This window comes from Lontra canadensis, unplaced genomic scaffold (assembly GCF_010015895.1).
Source record: "Lontra canadensis isolate GAN:19392208 unplaced genomic scaffold, GSC_riverotter_1.0 scaffold8, whole genome shotgun sequence".
Classification (NCBI taxonomy): Eukaryota; Metazoa; Chordata; class Mammalia; order Carnivora; family Mustelidae; genus Lontra; species Lontra canadensis.
The window spans coordinates 18,617,199-18,642,476 of record NW_022631002.1 but is presented as its reverse complement, the minus strand read 5'-3'; the positions used below and the strand labels follow the sequence as shown (position 1 = coordinate 18,642,476).

The 25,278-nt window shown below is 46.6% G+C and overlaps 1 protein-coding gene and 1 non-coding gene across 2 annotated transcripts in view; one reads left to right on the top strand and one right to left on the bottom strand.

The window, feature by feature from the left end:
* The window catches only part of CMTM4 (CKLF like MARVEL transmembrane domain containing 4), a 61,986-nt gene extending 53,079 nt beyond the window's left edge, over positions 1–8,907 (bottom strand). The window contains exon 1 of the mRNA XM_032854301.1: positions 8,593–8,907. Within this exon, the coding sequence (XP_032710192.1) occupies positions 8,593–8,778 (186 nt within the window). The 5' untranslated portion in view covers positions 8,779–8,907. The remainder of the gene's footprint in view (positions 1–8,592) is intronic.
* On the top strand, positions 5,534–5,640 carry LOC116866004. The gene has a single exon (XR_004382299.1). It is a non-coding gene; the product is annotated as a U6 spliceosomal RNA (small nuclear RNA).
* Positions 8,908–25,278: the final 16,371 nt, after the last annotated feature.

Here is a 25,278-nt window from a genome sequence, read left to right as displayed (position 1 = left end):
TAAAGGTTAAGTTAAAAGTAAGTTATGGTCAGGGGATGCCTGGGTGGCTCAGTCAGTTACACGTCTGACTTCAGCTCAGGTCATGATCCCAGCCAGAGTCCTGGGATTGAGTCATGGTATCAAGTCCCGCAAAGGGCTCCACGCTCCGTGGGGAGTCTGCTTCTCCCTCCCCCTGCTCTTGTGCTCTTGCTCCCTCATTTTTTCTCTGTTTCTCCCTCTCAAAAAAATTAATATATATTTTTAAAGATTTTATTTATTTATTTGACAAAGATCACAAGTAGGCAGAGAGGCAGGCAGAGAGAGAGGAGAGAGAAGGAAGCAGACTCCTCGCCGATCAGAGAGCCTTATGCAGGGCTCGATTCCAGGACCCTGAGATCATGACCTGAGCTGAAGGCAGAGGCCTTAACCCACTGAGCCACCCAAGTGCCCCAATAAATCAAATCTTTAAAAATAAAGGTATTGGGACGCCTGGGTGGCTCAGTGGGTTAAGCCTCTGCCTTTGGCTCAGGTCATCATCTCAGGGTCCTGAGATCGAGTCCCAAATCAGGCTCTCTGCTCAGCAGGGAGCCTGTTTCCTCTCTCTCTGCCTGCCTCTCTGCCTACTTGTGATGTCTCTTTCTCTCTGTCAAATAAATAAATAAAATATTTTAAATAAATAAACGAATGAATGAATAAATAAATAAAGGTTTTGGTCAGTACATCAGCTTTCAGGCTACTGTATGTTAATGTAGAACTAATAACAGCTAACATTTTAATAATTTTTGAATAGAAGATATTTGCATGTGGCATCCAATTCAACAAGTATAAAAAGCCATACAGTAAAACTCAGTCTCTCTTCTACTCTGTCCTTCAGCCACGAGTTTCCCAGCTCGTATCATTTTAGAGATATTCTATAGTGCCAACAGGTGTGTAACAAGTTATACTGGAGGCTCAGGATTTTGTCTGCTATGTTCATCAGCGCAGGTAAGTACTATCATCAACCCCAATTGTAAGTCAAGAGACCTGCTTACATGAAATGAACAAGAAACTGGCCAAACATCTCATACTCCCCATCTTTCTATTCTCCAACACGCGCACCCGCACATGCATACACATACACACACACACAGACACACACACACACAGACACACACATGCATCCCTAACCAAAGGTGACTTGATGTTACGTTGTTCCCTGTCCCCTAAATACTCTCCCACCAATCTTCATCATCTGTTTGCCTGGCTAATTTGACTTTCCATCTAAATTTTAGTATCGGGGGACCCGGCTGGCTCAGTTGGCAGAGTACGCTACTCTTGATGCTGAGGCTGTGGGTTTGAGTCCCACAACGGGTGCAGAGATAACTTTAAAAAAATAAAATTCTTAAAAAAAAAAAAAAATCTTTAGAATCAGTTTGTCTCCACCTAAAAAAATCTTGCAGGAATTTGGGGATTGTGTTAAACCTATAAATTAATTTGTGTAGAGTATTAAACCTACACTGAGTCTTCTATGGGGCACCTGGGTGGCTCGGTCATTAGAGGTTAAGCAGCTGCCTTCGGCTTAGGTCATGATCCCTGGGTCCTGGGATGGCGCCCCGTATCAGGATCCCATCTCAGCCAGAAGCCTGCTTCTCCCTCTCCCTCTGCCTGCTGCTCCCCCTCCTTGTGCTCTCTCTGTGTCAAGTAAATAAAATCTTTAAAAAACAAAAACAAAAACAAACCATAATGAGTCTTCTAAACCATGAACATAGTAAATCTGTCCACTTACTTAGGCTGTCTTTGATTTCTTTCTTCAGTGTTCTGGAATTTTTAGTGTGCATTCTGTACATATTTCATCTGATTTATACCTAAGAGCTGTTGTAACTGTCAGGTTTTTTGGTTTGTTTTTTCCCCGTTTCTGACAATGTACTGCTTTTATTGTGAGGATACAGAAATACTGATTTTTGTGAGCTGACCTTATGAGCTTTATCTAGAGATTCCCATGGGATAGTCTACACAGACATCTGCAAAGAGAGACAGTTGTTCTTTCCTTTTTTTTTTTTTTTAAGATTTTATTTACTTATTTGGAGAGAGACACAGCGAGAGAGGAAACACAAGCAGGGGGAGTGGCAGAGGGAGAAACAAACTTTCTGCTGACCAGGAAGCCCGATGCGGGGCTCAATCCCAGGATCCTGGGATCATGACCTGAGCTGAAGGCAGTCGATTAACAACTGAGCCACCCAGGCGTCCCACAGGTGTTCTTTCTTTCCAGTCTGTATGCCTTCCATTTATTTTTCCTGCACTGGCTAGCAATACCAGTACAATGCGGAGTATCCGTGGGGAGAGTAGAGATCACTGGTTTCATCACAGGGGGAAAGCTTTTTTTTTTTTTTTTTTTTAAGATTTTATTTATTTATTTGACAGACAGAGATCACAAGCAGGCAGAGCGGCAGGCAGAGAAAGAGGAGGAAGCAGGCTCCCCACTGAGCAGAGAGCTCGATGCAATGCAGGGCCCCATCCCAGGACCCTGAGATCATGACCTGAGCCGAAGGCAGAGGCTTTAACCCACTGAGCCACCCAGGCACCCCGGGAAAGCTTTCATTTTCACCACTAAGTATGTCAGCTGTAGATTTTTGGTAGATGACCATTTTTGGGTTAAGGAAGTTCCCTTCTCTTCCCAGTTTCCTGGCTGCATTTAGCCGGAATGAATGAATGTTGAATTCTGTTAAATGTTTTTTCTTCATCCATTGACATAATCATGTGTTTTTTGTTATTTAAGCTGTTCATATGGTGGATTACATCTATTGATTTTGGAAAACTGAACCAGTCTTTTATTCCTGGGATAAGTCCCAATTGGTGGTGGTATACTAGTCTTTTTATATACTATCCCTGGATTTGATTTCCTAGTATTTTGTGGAGGATTTTTGAGTCTGTGTTCATGAGAACGACTGGTTTGTAATACTCTTTTCTTGAACTGTCTTTGTCTGGCTTTATAAGGTGGATGTGTACTTAACACTTTCCTGAGGTCTGAGATGATAATTTACTATTTTGAACACCATAAAAGGGAAGAGTGGTTTTAACTTAGCTTTTCTGGTAGAATTAATTTGGTTTTAAGTCTCTGGCCAGGAAGACAACTTCCAAAGATAACAGTAAGTTCCTAAATGAAAGGGAGATTGTTTTACAAGGAGCCACGAAGGTAGATCCAAGAATACAATGCAGCAAAATCCACTACTTCATTCACCCTAAGGCCCTGTCACATGGCCACCCCCCTACCCCCGCCCCCCAGCCAGCACGAGAAGGGGCTGTGCCCAACTGGCTTGAGATAAAAAGCAGACAAGGTTTCCATCAAATATAGATATGTTATTACTCCACCCTGAAATGTAAATACTCACATTTGCCTTTGAATTACCTAAGAAAGCACCTATCAGACACGGACTTCTGAGTTCTTACAATTCCTAAAATGCTCTGTCACTACTGACCACATTATACTATTGAGGAAGCCAAGCCAAGGATGGGGTTAAGAGATTTCAAGATCAGTAGAACTAAAATCTGATTTTAAACACCTCGTATCACCCAACTTTGCTTATAAAAAGTTCTGAAATAATGGCAATGCAATGTCAGAAAGTCGATCAGGCATGGGAGAGGCTTAAGAAAAAGATCTGAGGCGAAAGAGCTTCCTCAGAAATCTTTTTAGAACTGAAATACTAGGGGCACCTGGGTGGCTCAGTGGGTTAAGCCGGGTTAAGCCTCTGCCTTCGGCTCGGGTCATGGTCTCAGGGTCCTGGGATCGAGCCCCACATCGGGCTCTCTGCTCAGCGGGGAGCCCCCCCCCCCGCCTGCCTCTCCGTCTACTTGTGACCTCTGTCAAATAAATAAATAAAATCTTAAAAAAAAAAAGATTTTATTTGTTTATTTGACAGAGAGATCACAAGTAGGCGGAGAGGCAGGCAGAGAGAGAGGGGGGAAACAGGCTCCTCACTGAGCAGCGAGCCTGATGCGGGGCTTGATCCCAGGACCCCGAGATCATGACCTGAGCAGAAGGCAGAGGCTTAACCCACTGAGCCACCCAGGTGCCCCTCTTATTTATCTTTTCAAATAAATTAAAATCTCTACGGAAAAGAAGCTGAACTGAAATGCCGACTCTTTGGGCACTTTTGAGAAGGCCCATCCCCTCCCTGAGGGAAGTGCACGATCTGCTGGGTAGGGGGAAGGACCCCACCCGGGAACAGCACACCTGCACCACGGCCACTGAGAAACCCAAAGCCCTGCAAGTCTCTTAAGCATGCAAAAGTCTCCCCAGCCATCACCAGGCTGGCCCCAAACCAACAAAATGTCCTTGAACTCAAGGTTGTCTGCTCTGGGTAACTCAAAATGATGGGCTCAGGAGGCAGTAAAGAGTACACTCTGAAACCAGACTGCCGCGGGGTTCAAACCCCAGCACAACCACCCACCAACCAGGGGACCTTGAATGAGACACAACCTGTGTGCCTCAGTTTCCTCATCCCTCACAGGGGGTAAACAACAGTAGAGTAAGCTCTAAGTAATGCCTGCTGTTATTATTATTATTGGGAAAGTCTTGACCAATCCAGGGCCCGTCCTCTTCTGAGTCTGTCCTAAATCATGGCATAAATGACAGTACGCCTTCCCCAACCAGGCCCACCGACCCGAGAGCAAAACTCTGATTTCAACCAAGCTGATGAGAAAAAGCAAAAAGCCTACAGCCTACATTAACTATTTCATTAAATGACACCTGGGAGCTAAAAACCAATAAGCAGTCACAGAATCCACATTCAAAAGACGGTAGTATTTATTTATTTTTAAGATTTTATTTATTTATTTGACAGAGATCACAACTAGGCAGAGAGGCAGGCAGAGATAGAGATGAAGGGAAGCAGGCTCCCTGCTGAGCACAGAGCCTGATGTGGGGCTCGATCCCAGGACCCTGGGATCATGACCTGAGCAGAAGGCACAGGCTTTAACCCACTGAGCTACCCAGGCGCCCCAGACGGAAGCATTTAAATCAACAGTTTAAAGCAAGTCCTTTCCCAAAAAGGAACATTATTGTTTTATATAATAAGACATATCTAAGAGATAGCTATAAGTTTCATTTTTTAAAAAATTTATGGGGCGCCTGAGTGGCTCAGTGGGTTAGGCCTCAGAGTCATGAACTCAGGGTCCTGGGATCGAGCCCCTGCATCGGGAAATCTCTGCTTGGCGGGAGCCTGCTTCCCCCTCTCTCTCTGCCTGCCTCTCTGCCCACTTGTGATCTCTCTCTGTCAAATAAATAAATAAAGATCTTTAAAAAAAAATTAATCAATAGGGGTGACTGGGTGGCTCAGTCAGTTAAGCGTCTGCCTTCAGCTCAGGTCATGATTCTGGGGTCCTGGGATGGAGCCCCACACCGGGCTCCTAGCCCAGTGGGGAGCCTGCTTTGCTCTCCACCCCTCCCCCCATTCATGCTTGCATGTTCTCTCTCTCTCTGAAATAAGTAAATAAAAGCTTTAAAAAGATTTAATCTACAAAACTACACTGATCAATTTTCATATTTCAGATTAGTTTTACTATCAAAAACATCCCAGTGCTCGCTTCGGCAGCACATATACTAAAATTGGAATGATACAGAGAAGATTAGCATGGTCCCTGCGCAAGGATGACACACAAATTCGTGAAGACTTCCATATTTGTTTTAGGGGCGCCTGGGTGGCTCAGTGGGTTAAAGCCTCTGCCTTCCGCTCCGGTCATGATCTCAGGGTCCTGGGATCAGAGCCCAAATCGGGCTCTCCGCTCAGCAGGGAGCCTGCTTTCCCCTCTCTCTCTGCCTGCCTCTCTGCCTACTTGTCATCTCTCTCTTTGTGTCAAATAAATAAAATCTTTAAAAAAAAAAAAACAAAGAAAAACCTTAGCCCTGAGGTTGAGTATTAATAGTTCTGGTAGACCCTCGACTTTCGGCTCAGGTTATGATCTCGGGGTCCTGGGATCAAGCCCCACATCAGGCTCTTTACTCAGAGGGGAGCCTGCTTCCCGCCCCCCCATGCCTGCCTCTCTGCCTGTGATCTCTGTCAAGTAAATAAATTAAATCTTTAAAAAAAAAAAAGGAACTGATTGCTAACACCACTGTGAAGCTTTAATATTAAAATGATATAGAGGGGTGTCTGAGTGGCTCAGTCTGTCTGCCTTCCCTCAGGTCATAATCCTGGGGTCCTGGGATTCAGGCCCACACCTGGTTCCTGCTCAGCAAGGGAGCCTGCTTCTGCTTCTCCCTCTCCCCCTGCTCATTCTGTCTCTCTTCCCACTCTTTCTTTCAAATAAATGTTTAAAATCTTAAAAAAAAAAAGAAAGAAAGAAAGAAAGAAAAGTCTGAAACTTGAAAGTGCGTGTGAATCACCGGGGGAATCCTGTTAAACTGCAGATTAGGATTCAGAAGGTCCCGGGTAAGCTCTCTGATCCTGCATTTCCAACAAGCTCTGTGATGCTGGCAACGTGGCCGCTCTGTGGAGCACACTTGGGAGTGCCAAGGATCGCTACAGGTTATAAGAAGGCCACAAACCACAAAAAAAAAGTCCATGAAAAAGTCAGATTTTTCTCAAAACAATACATTAACCATAATATAAGCTCTAATGTAAGAATTAAAACTTATCCATATTTCCTGATGGGATTCTGAACTTTGTAACATCTTTAAAATATCTTCATAAGGACTTCTTAAACCTAGAGGCCAATTTCTCCGAGCTTTGTGAGGGTCCCTGTCCCCACTAAAATCCCTGACTTGAGATCAAGACCGAGAAGCCACATAATGGGAGACTGTTTCAAGCTGCCATAGCCTTCCAGCAGGTCCCTTTCTTTCACTCACCCACACATCCTCTTGCGTTTAAATTCAAACATGAGACAAATGGCAGGATTACGTGAGATTTTAGGGACTGGGCCCCCACGTTTTTCCAGATGAAAAGCAAACTTCTACAACAAAACTGCACCTTACCAAAAGGCAATGACAAACACCACCGGTTTCCATTTCTGCTCTTCAGTGACAAAGTTCCAGCGCTAAGAAGGCAATTAGAGCTTTACACAAACTACTTATTTTCATTCTTTTACATAGATCCTTTGAGTGGCAATTTCTCTTTACTTTCAAAAGTCCACGGAATAAACAAAGGAATGTACGTAAGAAGGTCCTATTTTCCACCTGGGTCCAAGTTCACGCCCTGCTCTTTTCTTTACTCATTTCTGATCATCGGCTGTACTCAAACATTGGCTAGCTGCCTCTTTTAAAAGGCACCACCCTCCTCCCTCCCCCAACCTCCTCCATTCTCCTTGCTAACAGCAGTGCCTAACTACAGAACCAACATATCCCTGAGAACATTCCAGCTTACCGGATAAGGTCAGTTTAAAATTCTAGAGAGGGATAACCTATTCCATTCGTCTTTCTTTAGAGCCCTTCAAAAATATCCCCTGGCCATCAGCAGAACAAGCAGGAGAGAAAGAATAGTCTCAGATTCTGCAATTTAGAAATACTGAGACCTTTACTTGAAGGGTATCCACATTTTGTATTATTCCTAAGGGATGTTTATCTATGTACTCAAGTAAGCATAAGCCCAGTGCTTGGAAGAAACAAAATGTACATACATTGCAGCTCCAAGCAAATAGCTTCTCTAGCTGAGAAGGCTTTAAAGTTTTGTTGTGGGGCCTCAGAGGAAGGCCTGCCTACCTGTGGACAGGGAAGGTGGGGACGCACTTTTTTCCTGAACTGGAGCATGCCTTGTCCGCAAGAGAGCTAAGCAACTACCCAGAGAGGCCTGTTACAAAACCATAAAAGAGGGGCAGGGCTGGCAGGCCCCTGCCCTAAATATCCTGGAAGCGGAAAATAAGAATTCTGAGATATGAGCGACAAGTCTGACGGAAAGTTCTGTTGCTGTTGCCTCCAACACTGGCTGCCCTCCTCGAGTGATTTAACTCTGGGTACCAATTGGGCAATGCCAGCGACCCAGCCGGGACAGAGGCTTCAAGGATGCTGGTTGGGTCTTCTAGGTTAATCAGGGGGAATCAAACCTCCGCATTATAAACTGGAGACTCTGAGGGGCACATCTGGGCACCCCCCACTGCATCTAGGCTACATGCCTCCATTCAACACATCTGTTGAGTGTCTACCCTATGCCCCGCACTGGGCCAGGTGCGGCGCAGGAAATCAAGCCACAGTCCCCAGTGGTGGAAAAAGACACAGAGAAGGGCCTTTAGGGGAGGTGGAGGTTGTGCGGGCCCCGAAAACCTGCCACAAACTGCTGTGACCAGTAGTCACTCAGGGGACAGCATGACCTCCGCGCTGGGCTTCGCTGACCACGAAGCCCAAAAATGAAGAAGGCTGCGACGGCGAAGGCGGGAGTGAACAGGTAGGCCCGGGGGGGGGGGCAGGTGTTCGAGTAGGAGGCGCACAGGTGAAGTGAGGGGCTGGAGAGGGCACGGTCCCCAGGGAAGGTGGGAGGGTGGCCCAGGACCCCGAGAGGAAGAGGGGGCGCGAAGGGCTGGAGTCTGGCCCCGGGACGCTAGTGCGCGGCGGCGGCCGGCCGGGCCTGCGCCCCCGAAGCGGGAGCGGGGAGGGAAGGAGCCCAGCTAGGCCGCCCGTCCGCACCTGGGGCCCCGCCCGGCACCTACCACTTGGGCGACCTTGAGGCAGCCGAGCGCGCCGCGCAGGTAGTCGGGGTCGCAGCGCAGGCCGGCCAGCCCGCGGCGCTGGCTCACCGGCTCGGTGGTGGGCTGGTACGGGCTGCTGGCGCCCGAGATCATGGAGGTGCTCGAGGCCTCGCCCTCGAAGCCGTCCAGCTCCTCGCCGCTCCGCATGCTGCCGCCCGGCCCCGGGCCGCCTCGCGCGGCCGGCCCCCGGCGCCCGGAGCTGGCGGGCTCAGCGGGGCCGCCGCATCGCCGCCGCCGCCTGCCTGACCGCCCGCGGCCCGCCCCGCCGCCGCCGCCGCCGCCTCCTCTGCGCCCGCCGCCCGGCTGCAGCCGCGGCTCGGTCCGCTCGGGCTCGGCTCCCGCCGCCTCGGCAGCGGAAAGGGAGGGAGGCGAGAGCAGGAGAAGAGGGAAGGAGGCGGGAGCCGGCGCGGCGGGCCGGGAGGAGGCGGAGCGAGTGCCCACCCGCCCGTCTCTCGGCGGCGCTCCGCGGCTGCGGCGAGACGGGGGCGATGGCCCGCGCCTCGGGGGCCTCGGTGGGGCGGGGCTCCGGAGGGCGGGGCGGGGCGGGGCGCCGTCTCCTCAGACCCCGCCCTCACCTGCCTGCGCGCTAGGGCCGCAGGGATCCGCTCCAAGTTCTGGCAACCCCGCGTGCGAGTGAGGCGGTCGTGAGGGCGGAGAGGAATGCGAGCCGAGGAAGCATCAGAGTGAACCTAGACTACACAGAGTTGCTCTCTCAGGGCGCTGCCTTAGTTTCTCTTCTGGAGAGAGTGGGGTCCTCTGCAGTAGGCTGGGAGACTTCCCCGTGAAGACCAAGACGTGCTGTACGACCCCCTGCTGCGAACGGTGCTCGGTCCCGGTTGGGTCGGGCTAGAGGAAGCTAAGGGTCTGTATCCCCTCCCTGGGAGCCTTGCAACAAACCAGAACTGAAGCCAGACTGAGGGCGGCGGGAGTGAAAGAATGAATGAGGGGTCGCTCAGAACGAGGTCTGCAGAACAGACACGATAAATATTTGTAACTCCCGATGTAAGTTCTGGATCCACCGGCCTGACCGTGGAGGGGCGCTAGCACATTGTAGACCCTCCGTAAGCAACGTTAGTTGCCTCTGCTGAAAAGATTTTGCAATCTCTGTCTAATCGTCAAGTCAGGTTGAACACAGATTTTTGCTCTGACGGGCATTAATTAGGGACCAATTTGCAATTCAAGTGTGAAGGCTAATTTTAAGCTTAAGTAAAACACTGACTTTCTAAGAATTGTCGCTTTGGTACTGAACTCTTATGCACTCTAGGCATTAAGCAAGATGCTTGAAGAAGGTATTATTGTTCCCATTTTTCAGAAGGGCAGACTAAAGCTCAGGAGTGGTAGTAGCTTGTCTCCAGCAACACAATTCCGTGGTGAGTACCAACTCACCAAGTACCAACTTTTCACCAATGTTGCCTAAAATACAATGTAGATAGGCTGGTGAGCTCCAAGCTGAGATGCAGTAAACATCATAACTAAAAAGATCTCCATTTAAAGGGCTTTCACCTTTAGGTTACCAAAGAAGGGAAAGCCAATATCTCTAATACCTATTCAACCAAGAAATCTGTATTGGGCACTTACTGTGTGCTAAGAAATATACTAGGATCTGGAAATAGACTGCCAGATAAAGATGATGGGTTGGATGTAGGCTTTGGCCTCTGTTGTCTCTCCAAAACCCAGTAAAATGACAGCGATGGGGGATTTATTTACTTATTTTTTTTTTAGCATGAAACCACTGGGTCGGGGCGCCTGGGTGGCTAGATCTTTAAGCGTCTGCCTTGGGCTCAGGTCATGATCCCAGCGTGCTGGGATTGAGCCCACATCAGGCTCCCTGCTTGGCTGGAAGCCTGCTTCTCCCTCTTCCACTCCCCCTGCTTGTGTTCCCTCTCTCACTGTGTCTCAGTCAAATAAATAAATAAAATCTTAAAACAAAACAAAACAAACCAAACAAACAAACAAAACACTGGGACAAAGAATGGGAATGGGAGACAAGGGCAACAAAGTGTTGGAAACAGAATAGCAAATGGGCAAGTAATAACTGACTTAGCAGATCTAAGAAAGCTAAACCCTAAACTGGCACAGGGAAAAGCTGAGTTACAACCTAGGTTATATCACAGGACAGAGGGCTCCGGAACGGGCAGCACCAAGCCCATGTAGGAGTTGATCACTAGGCACAGTGAAGGGCAGGAGTACCATACTGAAAACTATGTATCTGTGTGTATCTATGTGTATCACCTTGGATGCTAAATAATATGAAAGCAAAAAAAAAAAAAGTTTAATGGAAGAATTGAAAGGAAATTGTATGGGAAGTAGAGCTGAAAGACAAAGAAATGGGAAATGAGAGAAAAGAAAATTAGAGAAATAGTCCAAGAGAGTAATAGAATAGTAAGGCTTCCATAAAGCTAAAACCAAGGAAATGGAGGGAAGAAACCATAATAATTCAATAACATTTTCCAGAACCAAAGCATTTAAGTTTTGGACATTGCCCAGGACAGTGAATGAACATGGACTTGCACCCAGGCCCATGGGACTGTCAAGGAGAAGATTCTCAAGGTTACAGAGAGGAACACAGCAGGTTTCACTATAAAGGACTGAGAATCAGAAAGGCATCAGACTTTTCTACAGCAACTTTGGGAGCTAGAAGGAAATGAAGCAAACCCTTCCACATCCTGAGGAAAAATGATCCCCACCTTGAAATCTGGTTCTGTCTGGAGGATCAATCAGGTACGAAAGTTGATGTCTCTTTCAGATATGCAAGACTCCCTTTTTCCTTTTCTCAGGAGGCTGCTGGAGGACACCGCCAGAATTAGGATTTATTTATTTTTTTTTAAAGATTTTATTTATTTATTTGAGAGCGAGACAGTGAGAGAGAGCGTGAGCGACGAGAAGGTCAGAGGGAGAAGCAGACTCCGCATGGAGCTGGGAGCCCGATGTGGGACTCGATCCTGGGACCCCGGGATCATGACCTGAGCTAAAGGCAGTCGTCCAACCAACTGAGCCACCCAGGCGTCCCCAGAATTAGGATTTAAACCAAGGAAACAAAGGACGTGGAATGCAGGAAAGGGTGGATGCTGTCTAGAGAGAGGCGGTGAAGAGCCCAGGGAGAGGCAGGCAGAGACTCCAGTGCAGTGAGGCTGGAAATCAACCAGCCCAGACTGGAGCAGCCAGAGGCTCTAAGAAACCTCTTCAAGATGAAATTAATGTGTTGAATGTACAGAAAGAGAGATACATAGTTTTGGGAAGATTTTGAGATAAGTTACAGATAAATGCATAGAGAATGAGGCAAATATTTATATATATTTATTAACTGCAAGGGAAATAAAATGATGCATAGAAAACAAATATGGTAAATCTCAAGGCTCAAAAATATTTGCATAAATGTAATAATCTAAACAATGAATGCTGATCTAACCAGAAATAAGTAACTGTAGCAGAAGGAAAGGAAAGAGGGACAGGATGTGTGCAGGTGTGATAGGGAGAAGGAAAGGGTATGCGAAAGATTGAAATACTCATCATCTATCATGAGAGATCAGTAGATGCTTAAAACTGAAAAATCCAGAGGTAGCAGTATATGCATGCTAATTAAAAATATAAAGATAAGTATAAAAACAATCAGTTAAAAGTTTCAAAGTGTTGCCTATGGGGAAAAGGAAATTTAATGAGGGTTCCAGGCCTTGTAGAACTATTTGATATTCTCAACTTGGTGCACATACAACAAAAATAAAAGCCAAGCTGGGGGTCCTGGCTGGTTTAGTCAGCAGAGCATGTGACTCTTGATCCTGGGGTCATGAGTTCGAGCCCCATGTTGGGTGTAGAGATTACTTTAAAAAATAAAATATTTAAATATGTTTTAAATATCTAAGAAGAAAAGCTAAGTTAAAAAGAATTTATAAAAAAGGAACTTGAGAGTCCATGGTGAGCAAGGCCAACACAGGCCCCCCCAGCACAGGTGTGGAGAGCAAGCCCCGGAAGCCAGTAAGTCTAACAGAGCATGTGCTGAGTGTTGTTCATGGTGCTATGGGAATTTCCAGCAAGGATTTAATTGAGTCTTGGGATCAGAATTTCGGCTGAGATTTGAAATGTGAAGAGCAGTTAGCAAAGCAAAGAGATGATAAAGGTTGAAGGAAGTGTGTTCCAGGGAGAGGGAACAAGATGTGCAAAGGCCCAGAGACAAGCGAAAGCAAGGCACCATGAAGAGGCTCAAACACAGAATTCAAGGGGAGAAGGATGGCGGACAAGACCTGAAGCTGGAAGCAAGCCTCTGGTCGGTTCCTACAAAACCCTTGGGGGCTGTGTGGCAGGGTGGACTCTGAACAGAAGAGTGTTCAAATGAGACAGTGACCCAGGGAGGCCTGACTGTTAGAACTCTGACTTCACTGAGGGAGAAGGATAGAACGGAAGTGAGACTAGAGTCTCCTCCAGCACGTATTAACTGTTCCCTGTTCCTGGACACTAGCCTAGGTTTATTTTTAGTTCTAGGGACAGACTCAAAATTTTTACTTCTGGTTTTTAGCAAAAGTTAAACAGACTTCCAAAGGATGTTGTTAGGAATCCCACATCGTAATGGTAGGTACAACCTGGTATTACAGTGTCTTCCTCAGTTTTAAATTGTAATATATCGTGAGTCTGTGGCTGTAGCTGTGCCTTCAAGTGTCTGTCAGTGCTGAGATCAGAATGAGGATGATAATGACAGAGAAGTGGGCAGCCTTCTGCCAGGTTCCTTGGTTTCAGGGTCTAGTCCACATATCCAGGGCTGAGACAAGGCAACAAGACTCAGAAGCCTGATGGATAAACCAGATATTACTTTATTCATTGCTGCCAGTGCATAGACTCTACCGGCAATCATAATGCCAACTTTGTATCTCACCCCCTGAACCCCTCCTGAAAGAGTTTCTTGGAGCAAAACATCCTTAGATAAGGGCTAATTCCAGGATACCCTGGCTCACCTGATCAGGCGTTTCTCAACCTCTCATTTAGCCCCGAGCTTAGTTCCCTCCAAGGACAACCACCTCCAGGGCTGGGGGCCCTCCTCACTCTAGCCCCACTCCAAAAACAATGATTCCATGGACTCATGGAAAGTTCTAACCTCAAGAGCATCGGTCCTCCAAGGACTTTAGATCCCTCATTCCAGGAAGGACTGGGAGCAAAACACCTTCCTGAATGGTGTGGTCCCTGGTGGTCTATACCTGGAGGTGGTGCTTGGTGTTGCTGAGGCAAAAGGGGGTTCATATTTCACTTCATTTCTTCCTGAGGCCTCTCCCTCGCGCATCTGTCAGTGCTGAAGGTGCGGGTAGCTTTTCCAGTAACTTCAATTAAGCAACAGATCTAATCTACTTTTAATAAGCTCAGTAATTAGCAGGATCCCTAGAGACTTCTCCTTCAAACAAAAATATAGGCGGTGGTGAGGAACAAGAACATTTCAAGCATGAAGTATAGAGTGAGAAGATGAATTAGGTTTAGCATTAATAATTATCAGTGTTAATGTCAAAATGAACCAAATGCCCAAGAAAATCTTATGATTAATATCACAAGACAAACAAGTTGCTTTGAAACGATTTCACTTGTAAATGGCCTTTCAAGGAAAAGTACCCATACAAATTCCTTATGTCTGAAGGATTAGACTCAAAGACGTAAAAATAAACAACCCATTTTTATGTTTGAAAGAAGCAGATGCCCCTTGTCCTCCATGGGAGGACTGACCGGACCCCTCCAGCCACGTTCCCACATGCCTGGAGGGAGGGGCTGGGCCTGGGCGAATTCCAGGCGGGAGCAGTTCGGGGACTGGAGTTAACTGCTGCTTCTGAAAAAAACGTTTCTCTTCAGCCAGAAAAATGCTCTCCAAGCCTTCTCTAAAAATAGTACTTGCTGGGATTTTCCAGTTTGACATTCTTTCAGTTCCTGTGTCCAAGGACAACTCAAGCCAATGCATCTGCGCCCCTTCCCAGAGATGCCGGTGAAAGCTCACCCTCCGTGGGAGGCCAGTTTGAAGGTCCTGCTGCCACCAAGCTTCGTGGGCACTTGAGCATTCAGGCAAAGATTCGCCTGCTCAGCAGCTGCCTTGCTTCTCCCTGGCAGCCCTCCACCTTCCTTTCTTGTGGCAGAGGGGAGGGAACGGTTTTCTGGGGAAGGTGGAAAGTGCGACTGTAAGGAAATGTGGGTGCTGCCTTCACTTACCTCCTGTCCCCATGGCCATGCCAGGCCGGATGCTGAGTAAACTAGCCTGGGAAACTCAGGGAGCCTCTGTGGTAGCCAGGCGGGGACATATATAAACCAAACCTTTGCCAACGGCCTGCTTCCATGTGCCAGCCATTGGGCCACATGCTGCAGCTTCGAGGCTCTCACGGAAGAACTGGGGGGGGGGGTGGTCACTGTGAGGCCATAATGGTCATGCTTGCTTCTGTCTGCCTAGCATCCATCCCCCTGCTTCTAACAACAGCACCCCCACCTCCTTCTGCACTACTCCTCTCTACTCCGATTTCCACTTCTCACCTCCCAGGTGATCCCCACCCAGGATAGGTCAGCCCCTGACTCAAGAATGAGAAGTCATGGTCCCCTTCTCCCCTAGATTGACTAGGGTGGCCTTGGGGCATAAACTGAGCCAATGAATATCCTACCCTGGGCTTTTTTGCTCTAGAATGAGGGGTATACAGATTTAGGTGTGCATGGGAATAATTGAAGGGGTAGATTTTCAGGACCTCCTCCAAGAGTCTGATACTTAGGCCTAAAGTGGGGACAGGAATCTGCTAATGCAAATGTCTACAGGACTACCAGACCAGTAAAATTGCCTGGGGTAGGAGAGGGCAGGGAAAACTTCAAGGAGCTACCCTTGGTCTTGAAGGCCAGGTAGGAATTCACTCAGCAGCATGTGATCCCGCCAACAGTTGTGCCTTCTTGAAACAGTTTCCTTGCCTGGTATAATATGGCCCCAGGCTCTCCTGATTTTTCTCCTACCTCTCTGGCTGCTCTTTTCAGTCTTCTTATAGGTTTGGTCCCTGGAGTTCAGTATTTCTCAGGGTACTAGCTTCATCACCTTTCCTAACTCCACACCACTCCCCTGAGCTCAGCCACTTAGATCCACTTAACTACTGGACGTACCCTTGGGTTCCTGAATTTCATGAGGCTGAAACATAATTCATAATCCCACCTGCTGGCACCCCAAACCTGCAACCCTGCCCATTCCTTTATGAGGCCAAAAGGAGGAGGAGGCATTTTTAAAGTACATTCCATGGGCCAGACACTGATCTACCCAGTTTTCATTTAATCCTCAAAGTAGACCAATGAAGAGGGCTAACTCCTAGGTCTCCTGTAGGGCTCAAGCTAGATGTCAACTCATTCAGGAACACCTTCCTGAGTCCCCAGGTAGGGTCAGGGGCTCCTGCCCTGGCTTCCCCAGCCCCTTGCATCGAAGTATTTACTAACCCATCCGCAGCCCTTCCAGATCATGATCTCTGTTGTGTCCGCTGAGTCCGGCCCAGGGCCTGACATGTGGTAAGCATGCAAGGAACCATCTGAGGAACAAAGGACCATCTTCACTGGCTTTGTCACTTCAGATGAGATGTTAACATCTGTGGGCCTCAGTTTCCTCGTCTGTAAATTGAAAAGGGTTTAGAAGTCTGTCTGAGACAAAGTAGACATTCAGAAAATGTTCACTCATTATTGTTGTCATATTGTGACAGAAAGGCCTGAGAGGTTTGGAAAGAGGTGAGCAGTCTGAGTGTGTGTTCAGACCGAGGGTTAAAGGGTCGGAGTAGGGCAGGGGCAGGGACGGAGAGGCAGGGGAGGTTGGGAACACATTCTGAAGGCCCCTGCACTCAGGAAAGCCATCAGAGTTGTACTGAGCTCTTTAAGCAGGGGACTGACAAGATCAGATTGGGGTGAAAACAAAAAGTAGAGGTGAATAATTCAAAGTCTTATCTTCTCTATCAAATGGGTAGCAGACTCTGTTGCCTTAAATAATGTATGGAGACTTTTAAAAGAAAGGTCTCAGAGCCCCCAAGAAGACATCTGTGGATGCCTAGGGATCACCAGTCCTATTTGGGGGAAACCCTGGTGCGGTCAGAAACACGCAAAGAGTTCAGGGAGCCTGATTCTTGAAGTGGGGACTGGAGGTTGCCTGCATCTGTGGGCATCTGAGCTAAGCCTTAAGGGAGGGACAGGCCTTGGGCAAATGGTCAGAGTGAGCAGGAAAGTATGATAGTAGGACAAGCCAAGGGCAGAGTCCGGGAGGCAAGATTAGAGGGAGGGAGGAAATGAAATAGCGGCTGCGGCATGTATTCATTAAAGAAGTCATGGGGGTGGAGTGGTTTTAGGAACTACCGTCAAAGGCACAAATGATACGTGGTTTTTGCCCTTTAGCCTGTATACATGGGCAGACTTGAAAGTTGTTTGTTTTTTAAGATTTTATTAATTTATTTGAGAGAGCAAGCACAGAAGCAGTGGGGAGAGGCAGAGGGAGAAGCAGACTCCAAGCTGAGCAGGGAGACTGATGTGGGACTTGATCCCAGGACCCCGGGATCATGACCTGAGCTGAAGGCTAACACTTCACCGACTGAGCCACCTAGGCACCTGGAAGTTGTTTTAATTAAATGTATTTACTTGGGGTAGCCTGGGTGGCTCAGTTGGTTTGGCATCTGACTCTTGATTTTGGCTCAGTTCATGATCTTGCGGTCATGGGATCAAGCCCCACATTGGGCTCCACGCTCAGCAGAGAGTCTACTAGAAAGTCTCTCCCTTTGACCCTCCTCTGGCTCACATGTGCTCTCTAATAAATAAATCTTTTTAAAAAATGTGTTTACTTGGAAACAATCTCAAAATTACACACACACACACACACACACACCCTCCAAAAAACCAAAAGCCTGTCAGTACAAAGAACGTTTTCCCCCTTGACTATTTCAAAGTAAGTTTCCAACCTAATATCCCATTACACCCAAATATCTTAGCAGTGTGTATGTGCTACAAACAGGGACATTATCCTCCTTTACCAGAATATAACCATCAAAGGCAGGAAATTATTATTGATATGTTCCTACCATGTAATCTTTGGATCCCATTCACATTCTGTCAAATGTCCCTATGTGTTCACAGCCAAAGCTATCCCAGTAAGGATCATGCACTGCCAGAGCCGTCCTATCTCTTTAGTCTCCTTCTGACTAGAACAGTTCCTCAGACTCGTCTTGACTTTTATGACATTCACACTTTTGAAGATTACAGCCAAAATTCTGCAGGAATGTCCTGAAATTTGGGTTTCTCTAACATTTCCTCAGGATTAGATTCAGATCATACATTTTTGGCAGAAATATCCTAGAAGCAATGTTGTATTCTTCTCAGTACAGCCTATCGGGAGGCACAAGATTGCTGTTTGTCCGATTACTAATGACGTTCACTTTGATCAGTAAGATGAGGCTCGTCTACCAGCCTGATCCACTGTAAGTTACTCTTTGTAATGAACAAACCTGAGTCACATTGAGCACACAAATAAATATTGATTATAATGGACAACCCATTGAATAAATCATGCATTGAAATACTGATGAGGAATGAGACATGGAAGGCTGTTTCTGATTAAACTTCCAATTTATACCAGCTATAGACTCATGATTTCTTATTTTTTAATGGGTTATAATCCTTTTCAATCTCTGTTTTTTTCCCTCATATTGTGTCTGATTTGACTATGGGGTCCTGTGGGGGTTTTTTTTTTCCTTTGTTTTTTTGTTTTGATATGTCTCCCTATTCTTTTAGCCCTTTATTACTTTCTGGCACAGATCTCCCAAGCTCACTTATACTTTCCCTGCCCCAATCCTAGAATCAGCCATTTCTCCAAGGAGCTCCAATGTAGTTTATTGGAGAATGGTATTTGGAAACCAAAATCTAGGCATGAGCTGTGGTCACTTGGGCTGATGCTGCTCCTGGTCCCTGGTGGTGCAGAGCTAGGAAATACACACATGTGTAGTATATATCTGTATCTATAGGCTTATATGCAAATCTGTTATTACTGAATACCATGAGTTCACACTAATATCTCTAATTCCAATATTCTAGTTTTCCCTTTTTTAAAGATTTTATTTATTAGAGAGAAAATAGGAGTGGGGGAGGGGCAGAGAGAGAGGGACAAGCAGACGCCCCACTGAGCAGGGAGCTCAATGGGGGACTCAAGCCCAGGACCCTGAGATAATGACCTGAGCCAAAGTCAGATGCTTAACCGAGCCACCCAGGCACCCCTCTCATTTTTTCTTTCTCCATTATTTGTTACCCCCTTCTCTGGTGATAAGAAACCTGGCTGTTATCTTTCATACATTAATTTACATGATCAATGCCCCTGTATGTAACCACTTTCCAATGCCCATCACCCCAGTCCCTGCAGATGACCCCACACTGGGCCCCAGCTCTCACATGGAGACTCACTTCATCCGACTCAGTTTCTGACACTCCATGTGGATGCCCTTCTTCCCCACTCTGGACTGATACCTGGAGTTAGGACAGCCCCCCATGGGTCTGCCGTCTTCACGCCCCCGAGAAGAGTGAGGTTTTTTAAATGCCAGGCCATTCCCCCATCTACCCCACTCCCCGAGACAATCTCTTCACTCTGCTGTTTCCAGAAACTGGCTTTGGGTCACCACAGCTTCTCACCCCAGCCCCAGCCACCTACTGTGCTCTGCCCATCTAAAAACTTGAGGGCCACATCAGTGGGGAAGAGGAAAAGCATCAACGATTTGAGGTTTTATTTTGAGCAGAGAAGCTGACTGTGGTGTTAGACACATTGCTTGCGTTGTCTGTTGCTCCCAGACTATCAGTCCTGGATGGGCAGAGCCTCTTGTTTACCTCCTTATCATCAATATCTCAAGTGTCACCCACTCGTGCCCACTGTTCCTTGGAAGATGGCAATGGTTACCGAGGAGAGGCAGGGGGAGGCCCCAAGAGACCCCATACCTCAAGCACGTATTTGAAAGCCCACGCGTGCAGATGGCGGGGAGCTGCCTTGCCCGAGAAACCAGGCAGTTGCCCAGGTGATGGAATTTATAGTGTGCCGAAAGCTTGTCTGCCCTAAAATAGCTCTCTTGCTCACTGTCTCAACTAGCAATTTGCTTCTTTGTATTTCAGGCCTGGTGGTTAGCACTGCCCCTGCGGGTGGGGGCAGGCATACAGATTAGGTAGAGGAAGGCAGCCGGGCAGCAGCAGTGACACCTGGATTCTCGGTTCCCTTTTGTGTAACTTCCCTCCCAGGCCTTATTTCCCCATCTCGAAAGTGGTGATTTCAAGCACTAAAGGTCTCTCTCTCCCACAAATAGTTCAGGGCTGGTTCTGTTTCAGGACCATCTGCACACTTGGCACTGTGCCCAGCAACTCACCTCAACGCATCCAGCCTTCCCATGAGGCATGAGATGGGAGTCTCCTCACCACTTTCCAGATGAGGATGCTAAGACTCAGAGAGATGATGTGACTCACTTGTCCACAATTTACACAACTCTTCAACTCTGGAGCCGGGACTCAAAACCCCAGCCTACCTGACAGCCCATGTGTCAGGGCCGGGGCCGTGGGCTATGTTTTTCCTTTTATGCAGAGCAGTTCTGGTTCAGCTCAATGCCAGAAATACTCATGGCTCCAAGCGTGGGCGAGAACCATCTGGCAGAGTGGCTGGTTTGACACTGGGTTTGGTGATGCCTCCCTTGAGGACTTGGGAGCCTGGAGAAACGAGGTGTTTGCTGGATTGCCCTTTGTGCCTGCCACCATGCCACCCCTGGGAGTCGCAGAAACCTACTCCCAGGGGCAAAACTTCCCAGGGGTGTCCCTATAATGGCAAACCCACCAATTTACAAATGCTGATTTCCCCCAGTTCAGGGAAGGTGAGAAGGAAGAGTAGGTGGGGCAGGAGGGAGGAAACTAAGAGGCCACACAGAAATATCACCGGACTCTAAATTCCAACAGTCATACAAATCGGGATCTTGGCCCGGCCTTAGTAACCCCTTCATATGAATGTTCTCAAAGAACATTCTGTGGAACCTAGAGGATGTCCATAGTCACAGCTAGCTGGAAAAGCCCACACGGGAGCCCTTCTGAGAAGTCACACCTACCGAGTCACCCATGAAACAAACTGAAACAAAAATCCATTTAGTTCAGTTTAACCCTGAGTCTTCCAATCCCACTCAACCACCCATAATGATATGCCCAGAACACACTGTGGGAAACCTAGATTTAGGCTTTTATAAGTGGGAAGGAGAATGTCAAGAGTAAGGCCGCCCAGTGTGGGGCAGAGTCCGCAGCAGAATGAGGGACATGCTCATGCAATTACAGCAACGGGAAGCAAATCTTTGCTCTAAGAGGGAACATGTGCTGCTGTAAGACGGAACATGTCTATGTTGCTGTGAGAGGAAACATGTCCTCTAAGATGGTTTTCAGGGTGCAAACCACCTAATTGGAACCTCTGAAATACTTTCTCAACATGCACAATTTGTGTACAAAGTCTAAACAACCGCAACCTTTAGCTTCCTGTATACTCCAGGGTTTAATTCCAGGATAGCATTTGTTAGCCGATTCGGAGTAGGTCAGAAATGGATTCACAGTAAAATGGCGCCAAATATTTTAAATATCAAGGACAGATGTAACATGCCACAGACTGCTGACAGATGTACCAAGCGCCCCCACTCTTTCAAATAAATTACTGCCTTAAAAAAGGAGTTTAAATAGTTGAATTCTTCCCCAAATAAAAATTAAGATGCTTATAATCTTAAGTTTACATCTTGCTTGCCTTTTGTAGAACTTTAAATAGTTCTTTAAAGAAGCTGATTGGGTGAGGTGGCTTTGGAGGGGAGGTAGGGTGAGGAAGATGGAGGAACCTGATGATCATTTCTGAATGTTAATTCAGTTCAGTTAAATGTTCAAGAAAAACATCATATATGAAGATATCTCAACGGTCTTGTGATTCATCTTGGTTGATGAAAACAAGATGGAAAACAAAGTTAAGTGTTAACAGTACTGGGAAAATTTTTAACTTTACCCACATTGGAATTTCTTTTTTTTTTTTAAGATCGTATTTACAGAGTAAGTGCATGAGCAGGAGGAGGGTCAGGACAGGGGGCTCGATCTCATGACCCTGAGACCATGACCATAGTTGAAATCAATAGTTGGCCATTTAACTGACTGAGGTACCCAGACACCCCCACAAGCTGGAATTTCTCAGGATCGGAAATTCTAGGAAAGCTAGGCAACTCCTTTCTAAAATGCTGCCCAAGGTTGCGGAAGGGACTTCATGACCTCAACCCTCCCACACAGAACCCTTCCCACTGATCTGATGCCCACCTTCATCCCCCGACTGCTGCCCTCTCAAACTTCTCCTTTCCCTTCAAGCTCCAAGATTCCCTCAGACTCAGGGCCCAGGGAGACTTCTGGGCTGCTGCTCAGCTACAGTCTGGCTCTTTGTACCAGCAAGGTGCACTGTCCACCCATGGTGGGCATTTTGGCTTCCTCCTGCTTTCAATCCCGTGGCTACAGCCCTGTTGTTGCTGTCTCCTCATTAGAACAAACGCCCTGTACCTCAAGTGGCAGAGCACCAGGACAGGACACGGCATCCCTGTGGCTACCTGCAGGCCTTGCAGGGGAAGAACTATGGTACTGAACAGCAAGCACTGTCCTTGCCTTCAGAATCCAGGCTCAGGTGTGGCATCCCACGGGAACTGCGCCAGGCAAGTGCTTACAGGTAATCCATCCCTTCAACCTCTATTTCCTTTACAGATGAAACACTGAACTACAAAATGTGAGATGCCACAAATGGAAAGTACAAATGGGGTTGATGGAACAATGTTTAAATTAGTTTCCAAGAAGCATCTTCAAGGCCAGCAATCACACTAAAGACCAACCACATGCCAGGCGCAAGTATGCGTCCTCTACTGTTCACAATGACTGGAAAGAAATTTTATCCTTCCTTTATAGAGGAAGGAGGCCTAAAAGGGTGACGTCCCCCAATTTGGGCTGCTTTCTTGTCCTGTGGGGTTTTTTTTGTTTTTTTTTTTAAACACTTATTTTGAAGAGCAGGCCCTGCTGAGCGTGAGCCCAACATGAGGCTTGGTCTCACAACCTTGAGATCATGACTTGAGCCAGAACCTAGTCAGACACTCAACCAATTGAGCCACCAGGCACCCCTCTCATTTTGCTTCTTGATCCATCCCCTATCTGTATAAGCTGTACCTGCCTGATTCAAAAGTAGTGAGACTTCAGTAAAGTCGGAGCAAGCACCAGGATTGGAACCCAGCAGAGCCCCTGCCTGCCCCATTGTGCCAACTGCCTCCCTCTGTGTGCTGCTCCCAATCTAAGGTGACAGGTACAGGAAATCTAGAGTGGGCTAGATTTGGTGGGCCCCCACAGCGTGAGGGCCACCAGGCAGGCAAACAGGCTGGCCTTGCACGCACACTCAGGGGTATCTACACTCACGAGGGTCTGTATGTTAGGGCCTGACAAGAGCTCTTACCACAGGTGACCCCCAAAACTCTTCATGCCAGAAGAGGCAGAGGTCCTTCTAAGACAGGAGAGTGGCAGGCCCCTCAACCCACCTTTTTCAGCAAAGAAACTATGATTATGGGCCCTTCTCAGGTCATGGTCTATGATTATGGGCCTATATAATATACCTCTGTACAGGTATATTCTGTATTTTCTCTTTGGGTGCATTCTCTGCCAGTTTTCCCACCTAACAAGAATGACTTCTTCATCCAGGACAGAAATAGGAAAAGGTTAAAGAGCAATATACGTGCGCTTAGTATCACAGATGAAAACTTCCAGTTGATAAATTTCCCTCATCTGCTTTATAGGAGTACAGTACACACCAGCACAGCACCACAATGAGCTCAAACTCCAAAGCAAGACGTCTTGGGCTCAAATTCTCACTCTGACCCTAGTAGCTGTTCAGCCTGTGCCTTTGTTTCCTCTTCTGGAAACTAAGATGGAGATGATGGCAGCACTTGCCTCACAGAGTTGTTATGAAGATTAAATTGATTTATATAAAACATCTAGAGGAGTCACTGGTATACAGTGATCTCTAATATACTTGCTATTACCATGTGACTGCTAGTCATGAAATAAAATAATCCCCCAAGTACATCTTTATTCACCAAACTTCCTAAACTCAATTTCAAGGCAAAATATAACAATGAGTTAGTAAGTTCTACAACTGATAGGTGTTCAAAATGATGTAACCTTTAAAAAAAAAATGATGTAACCTTCATGGACGGGATTCTGATAACATCTAACAAAAACTACAGATGTACAGTTACCTTTTACTAAGCAGTCCCGCTGTTAGGAATTTACCCTGAAGATACATCCCCAAAGATAAAAACAACAGATGCATAGTTACTAATTGTAGCATTATGTACAAATAAGACCAGAAATGTCCACCTATGAGCTTGGTTGAAAAAGCTATGTTACATCTGTATAACTGAGTACTACGCAGCCATAAAAAAGGATAAAGACTTGGGACGCCTGGGTGGCTCAGTTGGTTAAGCAGCTGCCTTCAGCTTGGGTCATGATCCCAGCGTCCTGGGATCGAGTCCCACATCGGGCTCCTTGCTCGGCGGGGAGCCCGCTTCTCCCTCTGCCTCTCCTGCCACTTGGCCTGCCTGTGCGAGCGCTCTCTCTCTCTCTCTGGCAAATAAATAAATAAAATCTTTAAAAAAAAAAAAAAAAAAAAAGGATAAGGACTTCAAGACAGAAGACCGAACTCATATAAATCAACTTTTAGATGATATTAAGTGAAAAAAGCATATATGTCCACTGAAAAGGCCTAGATCCAACAGCATCCTAGATCATAACATTCACTATGCCTACTGTCTAGACCTTGGCTCTAAATACCGATCCCCACTAAAAAGAACCAGGACTCCTATGAAAAATAGCTAATTCCAGGTTAGAGGCAAGGAAAATGCAAGGTGAGCCGAAACATCTTTCTGTGCCAGCAAGTAAGGAAATGCTCCAAGACCAATGGGGGCATATCAAAAGGACACAGCTGTATCTGACTCTAGTATCCAGTATATATAAAGAACTCTTACAGTGCAACAATAAGACAAATACCTTAATTAAAAAATGGACAAAGGATCTGAAAGACAATTCTAAGAAGATATACAAACGGCCAATAAGTACGTGAAAAGATGTTCAACACCATTAGTCACTGAGATACCACTTTGCACTCATTAGGGTGGCTATAATTAAAACAAATGAAAACAAACAAGAAACTCCCAGAAAACAAGTGTTAGCCAAGTTATGAAGAAATCAGAACCTTTATATATTGTAAGTGGGAATGTAAAATGGTTCAGCTGCTGTAGAACATAATTTGGTGGTTTTTCAGTTAAAACAGAATTGCCATATGACCCAGCACATACTTGTAGGTATGTGCCTAGAGAACATGTTCACACACAAACTTACCTATGAATGTTCCTAGCAGCATTACTCATAATAACAACTGAAAAAACCCAAATGTGTATCAACTTATAAGGGGATCAAATGAAATGCAGTTTTATCCATGCAATGGGGCATTATTTAGCCACACAAGATCAAGTACTGGTACATGCTATGACATCAGTGAACCTAGAAAACATGCTGCTAAATAATTGGGGTGGGGGGTTGTTTGTGTGGAGATTTGAACTAATAGGCATGAGGTTTCTTTTTAGGATG